Source organism: Mchenga conophoros, linkage group LG3, assembly GCF_057382185.1.
Source record: "Mchenga conophoros isolate Kocher_MC1m ecotype Shallow Benthic linkage group LG3, M_conophoros_male_GT1.1, whole genome shotgun sequence".
Taxonomy (NCBI): domain Eukaryota; kingdom Metazoa; phylum Chordata; class Actinopteri; order Cichliformes; family Cichlidae; genus Mchenga; species Mchenga conophoros.
This window is the reverse complement of record NC_140528.1, coordinates 53,350,210-53,370,837: the sequence shown is the minus strand read 5'-3', so window position 1 is coordinate 53,370,837 and position 20,628 is coordinate 53,350,210. Positions and strand designations below refer to the sequence as shown.

At 40.8% G+C, this 20,628-nt stretch overlaps 1 protein-coding gene and 1 long non-coding RNA gene across 2 annotated transcripts; one reads left to right on the top strand and one right to left on the bottom strand.

Moving 5' to 3' along the window:
- The first annotated feature begins 6,508 nt into the window (after window positions 1-6,508).
- Window positions 6,509-7,664, top strand: LOC146579490 (keratinocyte differentiation factor 1-like). Its single transcript, XM_085269311.1, has one exon. It carries the CDS (start codon window positions 6,516-6,518, stop codon window positions 7,662-7,664), a length of 1,149 nt encoding a protein of 382 aa, XP_085125437.1. The 5' UTR covers window positions 6,509-6,515.
- Window positions 7,665-15,192: 7,528 nt separating this feature from the next.
- On the bottom strand, window positions 15,193-19,697 carry LOC146579489 (uncharacterized). Its single transcript, XR_014891597.1, has 2 exons — window positions 19,024-19,697; window positions 15,193-15,900 (listed from the first exon to the last, which is right to left on the bottom strand). It is a non-coding gene; the product is annotated as an uncharacterized LOC146579489 (long non-coding RNA).
- Between the last annotated feature and the right edge of the window lie 931 nt (window positions 19,698-20,628).

Genomic DNA, 20,628 nt, shown 5'->3' with positions numbered 1-20,628 from the left:
TTACCCTACTCAAATTCAATTTATGATGCATTTTATTTTGAACGATTTAAAATGTTTTTTTAAAGAACCACTCAAAAAAGGTTCTTTAAAATGGTTCTTTTAAAGAACCATTTGAAGGACCTTTTTAAAAATGGTTCTTTAAAGAACCATTTTTAAAAAGGTTCTTTGAAAAACCATTAAAGGTGCCCCAAAGAACCATTTCTTGATGGTTCTTTGGGGCACCTTTAATGGTTCTTTAATGAACCACTGAAAGAAATGGTTCTTCAAAGAACCATTATTTGAAAGGTTCTTTGTGGCACCAAAAAAGGTTCTTCTATGGCATCAGTCTAAAGAACCACTTTTGGTTCCAGTTGGCACCTTTATTTTTCTGAGTGCAGGAGAAGTTTTTACTGAATCATTAGAGCTGAACAGGTAATGAAGAAACAGGTTTACATTTTAGGTCACATGAATGAGTTGAAGGGAAGTTATGAACTGTTTATGAGAGACAAATAACACCAGGATCCTTTTCTATGTAGCTGACATCTGGTAACTGTGCAGGGGCGGATCTAGCAAAGTTTTGCCAGGGGGCCAGGTAGGGCATTAACAGGGAAAGGGGGGCACAAAGACATAATTTTCTTTCTTATTCTCATTTAAAATGTCTAGCTTTTAATAAATAATTATTCTAAATCTTACTACCAAAGTGGTGATCTGGTTAAATGTATAGAGATCCATTATTGTATGTAGTAAATATTAAGTCTAATATATACCCTAGTAATAGTAGTACATACAGCACTTTTTCCTTTGGGAAGGTACCAGCTGCGCTGTCTGCAACTGTATTGAAGAAAAATATTGAATCTAATTATTATAGAAAAATAATTGATTTCTGTGCATTAAAGTAGATTACGTCAATTAAGCATTATCAGGCGGAGGGTGCGGGGTGGTTTCCTAATATTTTTGCTGGGAGTTGGCAGCCCTATTAGTTAGTTTAATATTTCTATGTACTGTTTAGAATACCTGAATAAGGAGGATGGTGTAAGTTTTTTAGGTTGATCAGTATTGCTGAAGTATAAAATATTTTGGGTGCAGTGTATTTTTTGCATACAGGTATAACAGAATAGCTTTAATGTTTTGTTTTTAAAACTGAGTATGAACTTATACAAAATGCAGCAAAATATTTATAAAAACAGTTTTATTTATTATAAAATACACTATATCGGATTCATATCGGCATCGGCAGATAATCAAATTTATGATATCGGTATCGGACATAAAAAAGTGGTATCGTGCCATCTGTAGTTTGCACAGAGGCACAAGTAAGATTTGTTTTGTTACAAGGGAGTATCATGAAGTAATGCACTAATGGCTTGGAAACGGTAATTGTTTGTCTTTCTAAAGTTTTTTTTTTATTTTATTTTTTTATTTGTCTTCCTTTTCTGGCAGATTTTCTTCCCCTTATGTGTTACTGTTTATTCAAGAAGATGGTGTTATTTTGGTAAGTACATGCAAATTCCTTACATATTTATCACAACAGTATTTGTCACAGTATTGCAGAGACAAGTTTATCTATCTCATCTTAAGGGTTCTTGTGATTATTAATATTGATATTAATTAATATCAATTAATATATATGATTAAATTTCTTTTATCCAGGACAAAAGAAAAAAAACTTCTGAAAGTGAAATGAAAAACAGGAATTTAGTTCTTGTGAGTTAAGAGGATGCAGAGCATATGCTTAGATGGAGGTGGATCATTCACTGTGGTGATCCCTGAAGGAAACAGCCAAGAGAAAGAGGATCAGATTGCAAAAAAAATGTGGTTTGTTTGCATACATGAGTCTTTACGGTACCCACAGGACTTCTGAAGTACAAGTACTCTGAAGTTTGCAGAGCAATTTCAGAGATGTTTGGGGATTACATGGCAAGCATGTTTTTAGTTGCACATCTAAATTTTCTCTGCTCTCTGTTTGGGCCAGAGATCCAATGTTGTCCATGACTATCTCCCCTTCAACAAATATTCCAATGTCATCATAATTAGGGCTGGGTATCGTCACTGATTTCTAGAATCGATTCAATTCCGATTCACAAGGTCCCAAATCGATTCGATCCACGATTCGATTTAATTCGATTCGATTCGATTTAAATCTGGGAAATTTTGACAGTCAGAAGTATAATTCAAATCAGAACATTTACATATTTTTGTATCTATAAAAAGGAAGCTGACACTCGCAAGACTTTATCCAAGGTGTGAGCATCACAGCAGATGCCTTTGTGTCAAAGTAGCTGAAGATAAAACACAGAAAAACATGAAGGTGATTTTCCTGGCCTGGGATTTTATAAAAATATTCTGCAGTACATCAAAAACGAAAGAAAACCATTAATTAATGAACATTACCTCTGACGTTACAGCGGTTTTATTAGAGACATGGCTAAGCATTTTGCATTTTGAATAATATTAAAAAGTTTAAATTTGTTCAGTATTGAACAGCAGAAATGAGGTTTTCTTTTCGGAAGAATGTAAAAGGGAAAAAAACAGCGGCCGACAGCGCTGTAAACAACAGTAGACTTGTGCGTAACAAGCAAGCGAATAATGAAGAAAGCGAAACTGTTCGAGAGAGAGAGGGGGGGGGGGAGGGAGAGAGGGAGAGAGAGAGAGCTGCGCATCGCAATGGAAGCAAAACAGTAAAAGAGTGAATTCATGACGATGTTTATGTGAAGCGTTTGGATCTTCTTTTGCTGCTGGTTCGGTCAATATTGTTTGGAGAGAGATCAAACTAACAGCTTTAGAATCAGCGCATAAAGGGCGTGAACACAAAGCGCGGACCCGGATCAGCGAGCTGTCGGCTTTCAGCCCCGACTGTGAGAAAGGCGACATCTAACTGATTCTGATCTGCGGGTCGCGCTGTGTGTTTAAGTCTATGTGCAGAATCCCTGTACCTGCTCTCATTTACTGTTTGGTGGTTCTTGAAATTTTGTGAGATGTCACCAGAGATTCTGGCATTTCGGACAAAATAAATTTATATTAAAAAATCGATTCAGGATTTTAATGAATTGATTTTACGTTATCCAAGCCAGAATCGATTTTAATCGATGAATCGATTATAAAAACCCACCCCTAATCATAATGTCCATTTTGTCCATCCTCCTTGTTGATGACATAAATGCCCATGGTGTGCTTCTTCAGGTCTGTCTGGATATCATCTCCTTCAATGTCCTAAACATTTAATATCTGCTGGATAGGAAGATTTCTAAAACCACACATCAAGAGAATGCTGTTATGTAAATTACCAATGACTGGTGCTCTTGTGAATAGGAGTGAAACTCTTGTACAACAATCATTTGTTCTGTGTTATGTTTTGATTGAACATTTTAACTTTCAATAATGAATGTTTCACGTGTGGTACATTTGAGTAGCTTGAAGAGCAATTTTGTAATTATTCAGTTATAGCTGCTGCCCTGCGTATAATCAGTGTTAACTCAACCGAATTTAAAAGAAAACAAAAAAAAATAATTCATGATTACCACACTGCAGCACACTGGTAACACTTTAAAGACTTAATTGTTTTGAAGCGAGTATGTTAGGTCAGAAAACATGTAAAACATTCAGAATCTTCAAGGAAGGACTAGAATGGAAAGACAGTGGTCAATAAGCAGTAAGGAAAACACAAGTTTAGTTTTAAGTCTAATTACCTTATTAAAATGCAATTTCTAAATATGGATCGCAGAACAGCAAGTCTGAAACTGGTTAGTTTGTGGATGCATCAGTTTCTTTTTTTTTCTTTTTTTTTTTTTTTCTCCCCTGTCCCATTTGGTTCTTTAGCCATCAGAATTGTTGTCTGAAGACCAACAAGGATACCCAATGGATTTACTTTGCCAAATGGATCATCGTGGCATTGCCGTATTGGTCCATTTGGTCGATCTTTGTTTTTATTATTTATTATATTTTATTTTCAGATGTTACAGACGGGACAGACATGAGTGAGAGATAGGAAAGGGAGAAAGAAAGAGGAAGGAAAGGTAAAACAGAAGGGGAGAGGGACAGTGAGAAAGGGGGGGAGAAAAAAAAAATCTCCTGGATCACCTGTTGAGAGAAGAATAGAAAACAAGCAAAAAAAAGACAAAAAAAAAAACAAAGCAACATACTAAACACAACACCATCGCATTAATCTAGCTAAGTGTAAACAGCAGCAAATACTAAATATTCAATGTTGTTGTGCAGCACGCAGGACAGATGTGCTTCGAAGTAGCAGCCAAGAAAGGTGTAATTTGGGTCTACGAGCAGTGAACACCCGTGTGCATACCTGTGTGGATCAGCGCGCTTGTATTCCAAAGGTTTCTCCATGTAACGATCTGCTAGGGAGTGTGGGGGGGCCACAGCCCCGTCCTCCAGGGTGTGAAGCAGGTATGGAGGAGATCAAAACTCCAGACATCCGGAGGTCCCCAGAACACAAGAGACCATGGAAGACCAACAGAGGGGCAGCCGCGCCACTGTTCCAGTAAGAGCTGAGGAGAGTCCCAGATGAGGGTTCACTCAGCAGCCGCGGAGCAGAAGCCAGGGGGAGTTGCAGTGACGCGCCCATGAGCTCCGCCGGCCGCCAGCTGTGCCTGAGTGACCGAGCCCCAGGCCGAGAAGCCGGGGGCACCCCACCCCCGAAGGGGCCCGAGCGAGCGCCAGGCTCCAGGCCCCGATAAGCGGCCGCCAAGGAGTGAGCCAGTGTGTACCTGGACGCCCACCCCCAGACACAAAGAACCACCAACGCACCGACACCTGAGGGAGTCCGCCACTGGCAGGGGAAGTGGTGGTAGGTGGAGATAGGCCTCCAAACCTTGGAGGGCCTGAGATGTCCCCAGAGAGGTGGCGTCTGATACCCAGCCTGACATATAGACACAGACATACAGGCACACACAGACACAAACATCCATTCCCCCCCTCATGCTCTCATATGCACTTACTCCACACTCAACCAACGTGGAGACAAACATAAAGAGACGCTGTGTACACACGATCACACTCCCCAAGCGTACTCTACAAACCGGGTCTAGGTACCCTTGCCCCTGGAGGGGGGAACCGCACCCAGACCCAGGTGGTGTTACCCTTTTCCCTGCGGTGGGGAGAGGCAGACCACTCCGACTCCGTAGCAGCAGGGAGGCCCCACACTCCAGACCGCAGTCGGACGGCCAACTCCACCTAGCCCTCCCGCTCCAGCAGGCCGCAGAGAATGGGGGTGGGAGAAGACTCCAAACCTCCCTCCACCCGCTCATTGTAGTGTTGATGCATGTGTGTTCTAAGGTGCAATTAAAACCCAGGAGGGCATGGAGCTACCTGCCAAGGAGCAGCAGGTAAGCACATAGTCCCTCCTGATAGCCCTCAATGTCTAAGTGTATTTAACATTGAGAGGTGGGCAACGACGCCAGGGGTGAGGTGTACACCCTGATGGTAATTTGGACTCCGTGATTGTGCCCACCCCCAAGATCCTATATGTATGTGTAATGAGAGTGTGAGTAATGTGAATGTCTAAGTTGTGGGATAAAATTGAGGCAGAGGCAGCCAGAAGGGGACAGAGGGGGGGTAGCCTCCTCTGCACCCTGGTGACATACCCCTACTCCGAGGCCCTGCATGTGTGGGTGGTTGTGGTGGAGCGGGAAGAGGGAGGCAGCTGGAGATGGGGAGGGAAGGAAGGGAGGGGCAGGTAACCCCTCCCTGGGGCCAGCTCCCCCGCTGACCCCAGTAGGCACTCCCACACTCCGCGACCCGCCAGGGGAAGGGGGCCCAGGCCCATCCAGACCGGGGCCCAGTGCAGCAGCGCCCCCCGGCCCCACAGAGCCCGGGACAGTCCACCCAACCCCACCACAGAGAAAACTGCACCCACCCCACCATCAGTTTCTAATTGTGATACTTTATACTGCTGGCAGTGTTTTATTCTTTTATGTAAGGAGTTTTTTTTTTCTTTTTTAGAGGAAGAGAAACATTGGTTAACATTTCTCTTGTCTGTTGTTTCTGTTTTGTTTGAATACAGCTTTGTAAAGCTAGTTCATAGGCAAAAGTTTTGTAATTTGTATTATACAAATTGCAGCAATTTCCCTTAGAGATGTGGATTCTTATTCTGTTTGCAACAAATTTAGCATTAATAAATGATGTGAAAGAATTTTGTAGTTTTCATTATTGACGTTTTTAAAAACTACAAATCAGGGTAAGCAATATTTTTTTAAGTAAACTTAACTTAATTGAAATAGAGAGAAATTAACAATTTGATTGATTTGAATATAAGTTTGGGACATAAGTGTAAAGGAAACAAATTATTCTGGTACACTTAACACGACCTTAGTTGGACTTACTAATAATATTTGACTAAGTCGTATCCACAACAGTTAAGTTAAAGTAGCTTAAAAATATATGTTGGTTTTACTCGCTTAAATTAAATTCAGTGTACTTAAAAAATATTTCTGGATTCAAACAAATTTATTTTGTGCAACAACTTGTCATAAAAAAAATTGAGTAAATTGAACAAAACATTATTTTCAGTGCAGGCTTTTTGAGCCATGCCTGGCCACAGCACAGGGGCTCCACGCCACAAGTACCCCAACTCTTGCTCTAGGGCGGACAACCATCGAACTAACCGGACTATATCCAGGGACAGCACAACCAGCCAAGACTCCTACAAGGATCCTCATGGGGAGCAAATACGTGACCACTCCCGCTATTCAGAGGGCAGGTATGGTCGAGGAAGAAGCCACCCTCGAAACGGCACAGGAAGGGGTTCAGAGACAATAGGATTTATTCCGGGGTCGGCAGACAGCGTGCCGAGCAGCAGGCAGTCCTGTGCCTCCATGGGCTGGAGTAGCTGTAAGGCTCTTATCTGTTCTGTTCTCACCTGTGGATTTTATGGCACCTGGGAGCCCTGGGTTAACGAGAGCTCCACAGACCATACCCCCAAAACGGTCGGTGACCCTCGACCTCCTAACGGCATAGCTGTGAAAACCCCTGGCATGTCTTTGGAGCCCAATAATAAGCAGCCCAAGACCCCCAGGTTGCCCCTGAATGACAGTTTCCGTTACCCAGATGTGCACATAGCAGGTCAGAAGGTAAAGTACCCAGTTGCTGACCCCAAACGGGGTCGCGCATCTGGTAAAGGGGATAACCAGCGGCCGGTCAGCAGCACCAGCCTTATATCCTACGAAGACTACGACTTGGATGAGCAGAGCGACAAAGACATTGACTCTCTGATCACCAAGAAGCTGCTGGAGCTTTACGCCCTGCATCAGATTGACCAGCTGGCCAAGTGCACCTCTGATTCCTCCTTCTCCCGCGAGATCAGCGAGCTCATCTACAGCATCGCTCAGGACTACAACCTGGAGGATCAAGAGGCCGAGTGCAAGCTGGTGCACGGGGTCATCCGCATCAGTACGCGGAAGGGCAAAAGGAACAAGGGCTACCTGTCGACCGGGCAGCATCATAACAGCAGGAGGGATGGGACCCTCCCCGACAGTGGCAACGAGACCATGACAAACACCTTCATGAGCAGTGATTTTCCAGAGGTGAAAGTGTCGGAGCAGACACCATCAGACGAGCTGGCGAGAAAGATGAGAAATTACAGCGGGCGAACATATTCCTCCAGCACTACTACGGCTTACTCAGCGTACCACCACGACACTGAAACCTACTCCTCAGGCGCTCCTCTGATTCTCTAAAAGTCAAACAAAAACAATGAGATGTAGCCAGTTACATGTTATGCATTGTGATTTATTTTGAAATGTACGTTCATTCATGTCGTCTTACATAGTCAGGGACTGAAATCCACCTTCAAAATATACTATCATGAGTGCTTAAGCAGTGTGTTTGTTTTATTCACAAGACAAGAATAGACGGTCTTAATATAAAGTCAAAATAAAACTAAAGCAAAAAGCTCTGTCTCTCCTGAGTGGTTAAGGCTTGTGCCTTGTTCAACCTCATTGCTCATCTTACTAATTTAGAATAAATTGGATGTCACCAATTATTAGCTTCATAACTACAACTGTAGACACTCATCATGGTTCACTCGCTTGATAATTAAAGCAGTTTCTACACTCATGGAAACAGACAACACGTGGTACATGACACATGTGGCAAGATCACAAACCTTGTCAAACACAATAGGAAATCATAACAACGTGAGGAGAGGGACAGGTGGACTTCTTTGGTGCTGCAGGAACTACCCAGGTACAGAGGGAGGAAAATGTGGAGCTGTTAGCAACATGTTCAGCACCACTGCTGCTAAATTTGGGACATTTTGCAAAGTCACTTACATCTACGCTTAGTTAACCCCTGTTTTAAGGACAGTAGTGGGTTTGAGCAGGATTCGAACCTGGGCCTCCTGGTCTCAATGCGGCTATTCATCCCATTGTGTTCTCAAAGCATTTCATGCGACCTTAAAGCTCTCACGAATTACATTAAGTTGCTGAACCCTGACCTCTGACGTGGCAGATTAGTTGGCTTAGCTATAAACTTTGGTGTGTAACTCTGTATGGATCGAAGAATGTATTGACAGTGGGGGTTTGCCTGTCGTAAAATGAGTAAAAGCTGCCTCAGCCAGATAAACAATAGAATTAGAGGAAAACTACTGAGGAGGGGGATACAGGGCAGCCCCGGCCTCTCCTCCAGCTGGGATATCCAAAGAATCGGTGAGGTCAAGAAGTAAACCTCAAGGCTATATTTTGAAAAAAAAAAAGGAATTCCCAGCATCCTTAACTCTACAGAGCTCCATTAGTTCAAATGTACACAAATCAAATTGGTTATGAAATCAGTAATGAAATCAATACATGCTAAAATAACAGCTGTATGGGTTCAGCTTGGAGTAAAATGTGTCTTTGAAATCACCTAATATCAGCTCACTTGGCCTAGATTTAGTCAGGTTAGGTTGTAGAGCATTTTGAGTGGATTATATTGGCTAGGTATCATTAACCTATACGTGTACTTCCACTAAAACAGCCAGTGTAGGCTTTCAAAAAATAAAAATAGAACTCAATATTTCATACAGAGATAATACCTTGCAACTATAAATGTAATACTTTCAGTCATATTTGTTGTTTTTTTAATATAATGTTTTTAAATGTGGGTGATAACTTTTAAAGGTTTATTTCTTTTCTGATAGTGTTTCATAGTAAAACAAGAAGTGTTGTGATGTCTTGTACTATGAAGGTATGATTGTAAAGAGCAAACGGGTGAGGTGTTTCAGGTGTGCAGATCCGACTACAAGCCAACGAAATGAAGATAAAAAATTTCAGAGGTGGGCCATTCTGGTGTCACAAATTTATGAAACGAAAAGGACTGTACATCTGACAGAGTGGAGAAGTGTGAAAACATCCACGATCACCAACGGATTTCAAAGGGCTGGACTGCTGCTTGATGGAGATGAGGACACCGCCACGGCCCTTCAGAGGGTGTTCGACTCCAACACTGACAACGAGAATTTTTTTGGTTTTGAAAGCCGACACTGGAGAAGAGGACTTTGGTGGTTTTAGTGCGCAGGAAGAAGAGAAAGATGGTGGTGAATGACTGACTTTTCTTCTTGTTAAAGCCATGTTACTGCACCTGAGCCTAAAAGGTAGGCCAAATCGTTTTTTCTGGTGTGCTGTAGGTTATTGTTATGTACTACTACATTTGTTACTCGTTCTTGTAATTACCGGTACTTGTACATAAAAAGTTGTGCAAATATGTACCGGTAACTTGTTTTTCAAAATATTAATACAAGGGATGTGTTCCCAAACAGCCATCTCTTTCCTGACAATCCCCTTTGTGCATATTCTCTTACATATGGTAAGTAAACATTAAAGCACCTGCGGCTTTTAGTCAGGTGCGGCTGATGTAGGTACAAAACAGGATTTTCCCCTGATTTTAGCTTGTGCGGCTAATATTCAGGTGCGCTTTGTAGTCCGGAAAGTACGATAATTTAATTTCAAGGGAAAATTAAGTCTCACTGAGGTTAAAGGCCAAAGAATAAAAGTGGGTTTTCAGACGCAATTTAAAATTGGACAGTGAAGGGGCCTCTCTAACGTGCAAGGGCAAATTATTCCATAATTTTGGAGCCACGATAAAGAAGGCCCGCTCCCCTCTGAGCTTCCTCCTGGATCTCAGTACCTCCAGGGGCAGCTGACCTGGGAGACCGACAGGGTGTGTGGAGATGAAGAAGCTCAGAGAGGTAAGGCGGGGCAAGACTGTGAACATAAGAATTTTAAAATTAACTCTAAAAGACACAGGGAGCCAGTGCAGTGAGGCTGGGACAGGGGTTATATGCTCTATTTTAAAAGTTCCTGTTAGGAGTCATGAAGCAGCGTTTTGAACCAGCTGCAGACTTGAGAGCAATGACTGACTGACCCCCACGTAAAGTGCGTTACAGTAGTCCAGGCGCGAAGAAATAAAAGCATGGATCACTGTTTCAAGGTTCTGCCTTGAAAGAAAAGATTTTACTCTTGTCAGTCGCCTTAAATGATAAAAACTGGACTTCACCACTGCTCTGATTTGGTTGTCCAATTTAAAATCACCATCCAACTTAAAACCAAGATCAGTAACAACAGGTTTAAGATAAACTTCCAGGGGTCCCAAATCTACAGAGGAGGACTCGCAGGGACCACTGGGTCCAAACACCAACAACTCTGTTTTCTTTTCATTAAAATTTAAAAAGTTTAGAGCCAACCAAGCTTTAATGTCATCTAGGCATGTTGTGAGAGGTTTTATGGAGATGCCACCCTTCTGCTTCAGGGGCAAATAAATTTGGATGCCATTATCATCTACAAAATCTTTCAGTTGACTACAGACGGACAAAATGGTGGTGGCTAACCAACCGGACATAGTGGTGGTAGACAAACAGAAGAAGACGGCCGTAGTGATCGATGTAGCGGTTCCGAATGACAGCAATATCAGGAAGAAGGAACACGAGAAGCTGGAGAAATACCAAGGGCTCAGAGAAGAGCTCGAGAGGATGTGGAGGGTGAAGGTAACGGTGGTCCCCGTGGTAATCGGAGCACTAGGTGCGGTGACTCCCAAGCTAGGCGAGTGGCTCCAGCAGATCCCGGGAACAACATCGGAGATCTCTGTCCAGAAGAGCGCAGTCCTGGGAACAGCAAAGATACTGCGCAGGACCCTCAAGCTCCCAGGCCTCTGGTAGAGGACCCGAGCTTGAAGGATAAACCGCCCGCAGGGGCGTGCTGGGTGTTATCTATATATATATATATATATATATATATATATATATATATATATATATATAGAGAGAGAGAGAGAGAGAGAGAGAATCTGTGTATATATATGATTGCATAGTGTACATGTGAATATATGTCCAGTGTATGATATATACGTCATAAAAATCCACAACAGTAACACAGCTTCTCCTATCACCATATAGAGAATTTGGGGATGTGTGGGAAAAATAAACTATGACCGTTTCAATCTAGAATTACCACAGGAGATATTTTCACCATGTAGAAATCAATGTAAAACAACTGTGGCACTCCTGGTTGCCTAGCAACACATTTACACACATTTTGATGTGCACATAAAATGAAAATAATCAAATCACATAACATTGCTTTCATGTTTGTGTTTAGTGTTGATGGTGCACCTTAGACGTTAATGCATGTTAAAATGAATGCATTACCTAGATATCTATATGTATTTCAAAGTTTGCCCATTTGTCTGTCTAATTATTTCAGAACTATAAATGACACTATTTCATCATTTATTTGGGCCGGTAAACGTCCAAGGGCTCGCTCGCTTCTTTATGGGGATAGATCAGCTGGAGGTGTCATGATCCTGGGCCATGTTGGCCCAGCATTCTTAGTTTCATGTATTTTTGAATTTTGTTCCTTATTTGACTTCCCTTTGTGACTTTTACCCCCTGTGTGCCCCTCTTTGTATCTGTGAGCCCTCGTTTCCCCTCGTGTTTTATTCCACGTTTTCCCCAGCCCGTTATGTCTGTGCTCTCCCTGTGCTCCCTCTCTCCTCCTGTCTGCGCCTCTGTGTACTTCCTGTTTTACTTTGACAGTCTCCCGTCAGTATGTGTCATGTTGTGTTGCTCCTGCCCTGTCTCGTTATGATTATCTGTGTCAGCTGTGTTCCCCATGTGCTCCCACCTCCCTCATTAAATCTCTGTGTATTTATGTCTGTGTCTCCCTCTGTTCAGTGTCACATTCTCCCTCATTCATGGCCGTGTGTTTCTCTGTGTGCTAGTGTATTGCTTCCCAGTGTAGTTTCTTATCAGTTTGTTTCGCCATTTCCCTCCAGCAATAAAGCTGTGTTATTGGGCATCTAACATGTATAATACATTATTGTGGTGTATGTCTCCCTATACTAATTGGTGCCAGAGTGAAGCAGCCTCCTGTTCCTCGTCATTACTTGCTTTAGCATGTGATACCTCACAATCATCCCTATTAAACCGGTCTTCCAACCCAGTTGTTACTGAAACATTAAAAATTTGACACTTTGGTTGGCTCACCCTCCCTCTTGCAACCCCGATCTGCCACAATCACTTATTTGTTCCAGCAAAGATTGACTTAAGATTCTCTGTTTTAGAACATAAAGGTACTGATGATCTATACGTAAATGAGGTTTTTGCAAGTTTTAACGAACTAGTTACTCGCTTTAATTTCATTAAATCCGATTTTAGTGAATCTCTTTTAAACAGTACCAAGATGAAATGGGAGTCAGAACTCCATATGAGTTTTTCTGAGTTGTTGTGGGATGGAGCGGTAGGGGCCATTAATTTGTCTTGTAGTTGCGCCAGACTTTCATTAATACAATTTAAAATTTTCCACAGATTACACTTCTTTACACAGTAAAGAAAAACTGTCAACATTTTACCCAGATAAATTTGATGATAAATGTAACAGATGCTCACAGATACCTTGCAATCTTACTCATATGTCCTGGGCGTGCCCTAGGTTGTCTGAATTTTGGCATCAATTCTTCAAAATAATTTCAGATACATTGGGTATAAAATTGATTCCGACTCCACATATCGCTATATTTGGAAAACCACCAAATAACCTTCATACTACAACTATTCAAAATAACCTTATGGCCTTTGCTTCTCTCATCGCTAAAAAAATAATTTTGTTGTTGTGGAAATCATCTCAGCCACCATTAATTAAAGTGTGGCTACAGGATATCTTAGGACTCTTAAAATTGGAGAAGATAAAATTCTCCATCAGAGGCTCATCCAATAGATTTTTTTTTTTTTTTTACTCACTGGAAACCATTACTTAAATACTTAGAAAAGTAGAACTCTCTCTGTAGTCCACCATATGACAGTGTACAAATTGTTCTGCTATTCCCGGCAGTGGCTGTTCTACCTTATAAGAATGCTTTATTTAAAGATATTCCAGCATTATTAATTTGTTTCAACCGCTGAGCAGGGATTCAGTAATATTAATATTAATATTGTTACTACTCTTAATATTTGTTAAGATTTATATCAATATTTATTAATGTTAATATTAAACTATAAGGATACGCACTACTATCTTATTGTTGATTTCTTGTTCTTGCTTTTTTTTGTATATTTTGTATGGGTTTGTTAAAGATATTCTATTATCAAAGTACTCAGATGCAATGAAATATCACTCAGACACTTAGAGCAGTTTTAAACGTGCACGGGTGAGAGACTCAGGGAGAGACTCACACACCTCCTTGGTGCAGTCTGGCTTTATTTATACACATCATGAAGCATACAAAAAAGGAAATATCATCCTTATCTTGTCAAGAAAACAGGTGTGGTTTATCAAAAAACTTCGTGTTCTCTACAAGGTTGTTTCTTACTCGTGGGTGGCGGTTTCCTGCTAGTGTGAAGGCAAACAGTGACAATGTGAAGGCAAAGACTGATAATGTGAAGGCAAGCAGTTTCCGTTATAAAGTAGGGAGCCAGCAATTAAAATATGCAGCTGGTTGAGTACAGAACAGAAATATAAACACTCTTAGCTGATTATTATATGAATAATAAAACCTTTAAAAGCAAAAATACTCTGACATTCCCTCCTGTTGTTTAGATTTCTTACATGACAGTACTGTTATTTTTGTCAGTTCATAACCTCTTGTCTAAACATTTTCGGTTTGAACGTCATAAAACAGTCCTGTGTTCAATTAAACTAAACATTACTGTATGGATCATCTTTCAAAATTTCTTCCATTTGAGACATCATCACATAAGCATTGATAGAAGTTGTCACCATGTTTGATACCATTTTCTTCAGACAGGGTACTACACATGTTGTGAAAACACATAACAGTAAAAGCAAAAATGCTATTCCAACAAGTCCTTTAATCAGAAGGGACTTCCATGAACCACCTAGTAACCATGTCAACCAATCATCAGTGCTTGTGACATAGTCTTGTTGTTCAGCATCTTCAATCTTTCTCAAGGTGTTCAAAGCGTCGGTCATGTTTTGTGAGTGTATGTTGTCTGGGATGTATGTACAACATGTAGTGTCAAACAATACACACAAACCTCCTTTTTCAGCTAGAATCATGTCTAGTGCGACTCTGTGTTGCATCACTACAATGCGTATTGCGTCGAGTTCTTCATTTTGCGCTTTGTTGATTTTCATTGAAGCATTTAGGAACAGTCCAAATCGATAGTCAAGTGTCTCGATCCTCAGCATGTTTTTCCCAACTCCTACCCAAGGGAACAAGGAGTGGAGGACTTTCTGACCATCAGTCCATAGTTTGAAGTTCTTGGGCACATCTGATCCATAGATTGAGTCATGTGGCATTACTTCAGTGACTTCAGCAACTTCACGTTTTGCTCTTGACGTGTGTGTCTCTGCTGTGATCTTGAAGGTGTGGTCTGAAATTAGTACTGGTGCACACAGACCGGTGGAGTTCGGTGGGAGCATGAAGTAGGTTTTAGGCCCGCAGGCCCAAGCGGCTCCCTGGACCCAGAAAGTTCAATCTTTGAAGGTGTGTATTCCTTTGGATTGGGTCAGGTCAAGTGTCTGTGTGCAGTTGCGGTTTCGTCCAAGTTTCCTGTTTCCATCGGAGAAGTTGAAACACATTGGCAAAACTATGGCGAATGATTTGTTTTTTGTGTTGTTGGCTTTTGACGTTTACCCAATGTTTTTCGTTGCAGGTGTAGTTCCAGTTCGTCAGATTGTAGGCACAAGGGGTTGTCTGTTCAATTAGGATACGTCGTTGTGAAAGTGGTTTCGTGACACGTTTGACGTCTGTGTCACTACACCATGGAATTAGGTCTTCTTTCTTTGTGCTTTGACCTTTTAGGGTCAGTCCTGTTGCCATCAAATCTCTGCGTGTGCAATTGCCAGTTGTTGCTTTGTTGAACACACACATCGCTTCGTCAAGTTCAGGTGCCTTTCCATATATTGTTGCGTGTACGGCTGTTGTTGGCATATGTGAACATACATAGCATTCCGTGCTGTTGTCGGTGCGTGTTCTATCATACACATATCTATACCACGCGTTGTTCATCCATGGGTGGTTATGGTCTTGGTTCAGGTCACGTAGATGCGAATTATCATGTGTCCATCTTTTTTGCAGGTGGTGTTGTTTATTTCCTCTCATCTGGGTGAGTGTTAGTAGGCTCACTAGGAGCGCAATGCTGGCCACTAGGAGGACAAGTGTCTTCATGATGACCAGGCACACCTAGACTTCTGGTGAGTAGACTATTGGCGAGAAGTAAAAAAGGGCGGGATATACCCAATCAGCCCTTCCCTTCACCAATAGATCACCTAGAAGCCAGGGGAGCCGGCGTCTAAGCGTCTGGATTGTCACTCACTTTTTTACAGTGGCTGTGGTGGATCCAAGATGGTCTTTCTGCTATTTTGCAGGCGGTGGGTGTGGTAAGTAGGACTTGGTATGGGCCCTCCCACCTTGGTGAACTCCAATTCTTTCTCTGGAGTACTTTGATCAGGATCCAATCACCTGGTTGTAACCTGCAAGACACTGGAGAGAAATCACTCGGCAGTTGGTTGTTTAACACAATCTCTTTATTTTCAAACAGTTTAGTCATCCATTCTGCTAGGGTAGTTTCCCTTATTGATTTATTAATAGGTTCACTGGTAATTGGCAATGGAAACGCTCTCCCGTGGATGATTTCAAAAGGTGTAAGTTTCTGAGAACCTTGTGTTATTCTCATCCACATCTTTACTAGGCCTAGACATTCAGGCCATGGTCTTCCTGTTTCTTCCATGCATTTTCTTAATCTCTGTTTTATTGTGCCGTTAGTTCTTTCCACTAATCCTGCGCTTTGTGGGTGATATGCACAGTGATGTTTGATGCTAAATCCTAGAGCTTCAGAGACTTTGCTGATGATGTCATTAACAAAATGTGTTCCATTGTCTGACCTTATCAGACTGGGAATGCCATATGTGGGGATGAAGTGATTGCATAAACACTTTGCCACTGATATTGCATCTGCTCTTTTGACTGGATAGATTTCTGGCCATTTTGAAAATACATCTATAATTACTAGAGCATATCTTGATGCTTGGCATTCGTTAAGTTCAATAAAATCCATGTGGATTGTATGGAAAACTAGCCTCTCTTAGGTCTTAAGTTTCCTTGTGAGTTGTGTTGGTTTTTTTTTGACAGAATAGGCATGTTCTTACAAATTATTCGCTAAAGTTTCAAAATTTATAGTGTGTATTGCATTGTTTATCTATACTATATCTCCCTCCTGTTGACACAGGTGTTTACCTCATGTGTCACTACAACCGCTGTCCTGTGTAATGACTCTGTTAATATAGGTTTTCCATCACAGACCATTAAGTCATCTTTCAGTTTACTCCACATTTCAGCCACTTGTTTTGTTCAGTGATTGTTGCAGCTTGTTGTTCGGTTTTTAGTACATCAAGTGGTATTTGTAGGCAGTAGTTGGTTTCTAGTAGCTCTGCCGATTGTTTGCAGCCTGTTTTGCTGCTTGTTCTGCAAAATTATTTCCTTTTGTGACAATATAATTGTCTTTTTGATGTGCTCCACATGTGCACAGTGCCAATTGTTTTGGCAAGGTGATCACTTCCAGCAAGATTTTTTTTTCTTCTCTATAGATGGAACATTACATTCTCACTTGAGGCATTTTTAGATAATTTCTAGTTTTTCAAAGAATTCACACATCTCACACATCTTACATATTTTAAACAAGTATTGTCACGAATTTGTTTCCAAATCAACAAAATAAAATAATCAAACAAAACCGAAAACATACATGAGTCAGGACCCAAAAAGAAAAATGCTGCTACTGAAACAGAGCAGACATGTGAGGGAAAACTGAGCTCACAGACAGCTGCATGTGTTGGCTTTTATGCAGCTTCTGCTCTAAAAACAAATAAATAAAAAATAAAAGAAAATGTGTAACATGCTCATCAACTTAGCGGTGTCCACATATTTAATTCAGCTTCACAATCCTGTAACTTTAGCTGTTGTCTACAGGGTTTGGCTTATTAGTTGTTACTATAGATGTGCTCTATATCTCAGTAATATTTTATCCAGGTTTTCAAGCATGTCAAGTGCCTCTATGCACCTAAGTAGTTTAGATATTTCCTTTATTTTCTTCATCTCCTATGTCATTATACTGAGTTTGAGCAAACCTTAAGCTTGATGCAGACTACTTCATAACAATTGTCCATCTCACATCATACTGACTAGGTTACTTCTTATTATTATCATCTTTTTCTTTCCATATAATAACAACAGTATATTACAACATTTTATCAGTGTATATAAAAGTGTATATTACTATACTACTACTGAGCCAATTTAATAGTTGGGATCATCTTACTCAGCAAACAGATAACTTAGAATTCATCCAATCTGTACAAATTTGCTTCTTCTCTGAACAGGTTTGTGCCTACTTTTTAGACTGGTCTTCTGTTTGCCTCATCTCAGATCCAACCTTCGGTCACTTTCATTCTTTCTGTTGCATGTCTAACCAAGCAATTTATTATTATATATTTTATATTTTATTTTGTGTCCATCAAGGGCTTCGGGTGATCTGCAGCTTCACCTTTTCCCAAGCTGGAGACATTTACCTTTTCACACACTTTCCTTGGCTGACCAATGACACAGCCTTAATGTACCTTATGCATCTCTCTATTTTATTTAAAAGGTTTTCGTGTGAATTATTTCCTTTTATTTATTTTATACATTCTGGGCATGAACGTCTTGCCAACTATGTTTCATTGTTAATATAAGTTTACAGGTTGTTATCCTTCCTATTATTAGTTTCAATACATTAAAAATAAGTTCTAATGTAATTTTGTCTTTATTTATTTTATTTTTGTACTTCTTATATTTATATCTATTCGTTGAGGTCTGTTTCCAACCTTTTTAAACTACTTTGATCTCTAGTTTTCACTTAATAAGGGTTTTATCAGTCACTGCAGTTTGTCCGGCGCCTGGACATTTTTCTCTAGCCACTGCTCGTCAGCAGTGAGTTTTGTTGATTTATTACCCATTATTATTTTTTCCTCTTGTTATTATTATTTATTTATTTATAAATATATTTGCGTTTACACACACACATACACACCCGTGGTGCTTTCTCTGGCACGAGGAATGGGAGAGGCTATTGACACGGCCTTCTACTTTCAAGCTAGCCTTGAAAGCGGTGTCAATTTTATGTGATGAAACACAACCTTTTCCCGTTCCACCAGAACTCGAGCAACCAACGGTAAACAATTCGGTGGAGTAGTTCAGCCTCCTTAATGTGCTGTAAAATCAACTTATTCCACCAACAAAACAGTAAAACAACAGATTATACGCGTAATGAGTTTTTTATTCTGGGCAACACTGTGTCTTTCTACATTGCTCCAAGCCCTCTTTCAGGCGAGCTGCTTCGTAACCTCTACGAGTCCTTTTTCAGACGAGAATGTTACTATCCTGTCGTATTTTGACATTAAACTTGCTCCGAGCCCTTTTTCAGGCGAGCTGTAACCTCTACCAGTCCTTTTTCAGACGAGAATGTTACTTAATTAATCTGTCATACATTGACGGGAAACTATTTAATGTACAGACCACAGGTTGCCTCAGTCGTTTTGCGCAAGATGTGAGTGAGTGCTAAATATTCACCTGAGTTATTGTGTGGTTGCTTTGGTTTCCTTCATCAACCCCTGAAGTCGTGGACCTCTTATAAGAACGCTGGCCAGAACCCGAACGTCACGTCTCTGGACTTTATCCTCTGCCTGGAGAGGAGTCGACAGCGTGGGCTTCTCACGACGTCAGGACTTGACGAAGGTCTCCTATTGGAGCATTGAAAAAATATCAATGTCCACTCCGGCTCAGAAGGACCAATTAAATGTTAAAGATATTCTATTATCAAAGTACTCAGATGCAATGAAATATCACTCAGACACTTAGAGCAGTTTTAAACGTGCACGGGTGAGAGACTCAGGGAGAGACTCACACACCTCCTTGGTGCAGTCTGGCTTTATTTATACACATCATGAAGCATACAAAAAAGGAAATATCATCCTTATCTTGTCAAGAAAACAGGTGTGGTTTATCAAAAAACTTCGTGTTCTCTACAAGGTTGTTTCTTACTCGTGGGTGGCGGTTTCCTGCTAGTGTGAAGGCAAACAGTGACAATGTGAAGGCAAAGACTGATAATGTGAAGGCAAGCAGTTTCCGTTATAAAGTAGGGAGCCAGCAATTAAAATATGCAGCTGGTTGAGTACAGAACAGAAATATAAACACTCTTAGCTGATTATTATATGAATAATAAAACCTTTAAAAGCAAAAATACTCTGACAGGGTTAATTCATTTCCTCTGTAACATATTCATTTTTACATTATTGGGAGGGAGTGGGGGTATTCAGGTACTCATCCCATTTATGTTTTTTTTTTTTTATATGCTATAAAAAAGAAAAAGATCATTTCTATATGTACCTATGTGTATTATGACAGTTTGGTATTGAAAAATAAAAGAAAACAAAAAGTGTAACCGGTTTTCCTTCCTCTGTGTCTGGCCATGACTGATTAGTCCCAGCTGTGTTCACACCTGTTACCCATCTCCTCGTTACCCTTCATGGGTGCCCTCTGTTCTTTGTCATGTTCTCCATAGTAGCTGTGCCATAGAGTGTCTTTCATGTTCTCTCAGTTATATCTGGTTATGAGTGCTTCAGTTGCCAAGATCTGAGTTCAAGTTTATCTTTTGTTTGCTTCTTTTAGTGTTTTGTCTTGTACTTTGCTTTATGTAATTACTATATCAAAAAAAGCTGCCTCTTTAAGTTAATATTGTCTCAGAGTCCTGTATTTGGGCCCTACTCTAGCCTCCAGCACAGCTCACCATGACACTTAAACTGTGTTTTGTCTGCTAAGCTGATCTTGAATGATCAACTCTCACAACCAATTTGGTCTTTTATAATTACAACAAAACAAAAGTCCTGCCAATGTCACAAAAAAGGAGGGAGAGATACCTGATAAAAATCAGTTCTGCCCAAATTTCATTAGAACATTGACTTTGCAACAAGAGGGGACAGCATGTTAGACCTTGTTTACTCAAACATTCAGCATACAAGGCTTCACCCCTCCCCCAGATTGGACAATCTTAAATACACCACTGATCTATGCATCAAAACTACAAAAATCACCCGAGTACCAAAGAAGTGCCACTGTTTCCTGCCTCAATGACTACCGGCTGGTGACACTTACACCCATCATCGCAAAGTGCTTTGA

Excerpts from the sequence above, each read along its gene's own strand:
- LOC146579490 (XM_085269311.1), top strand. The coding sequence starts at position 6,516 with ATGCCTGGCCACAGCACAGGGGCTCCACGCCACAAGTACCCCAACTCT.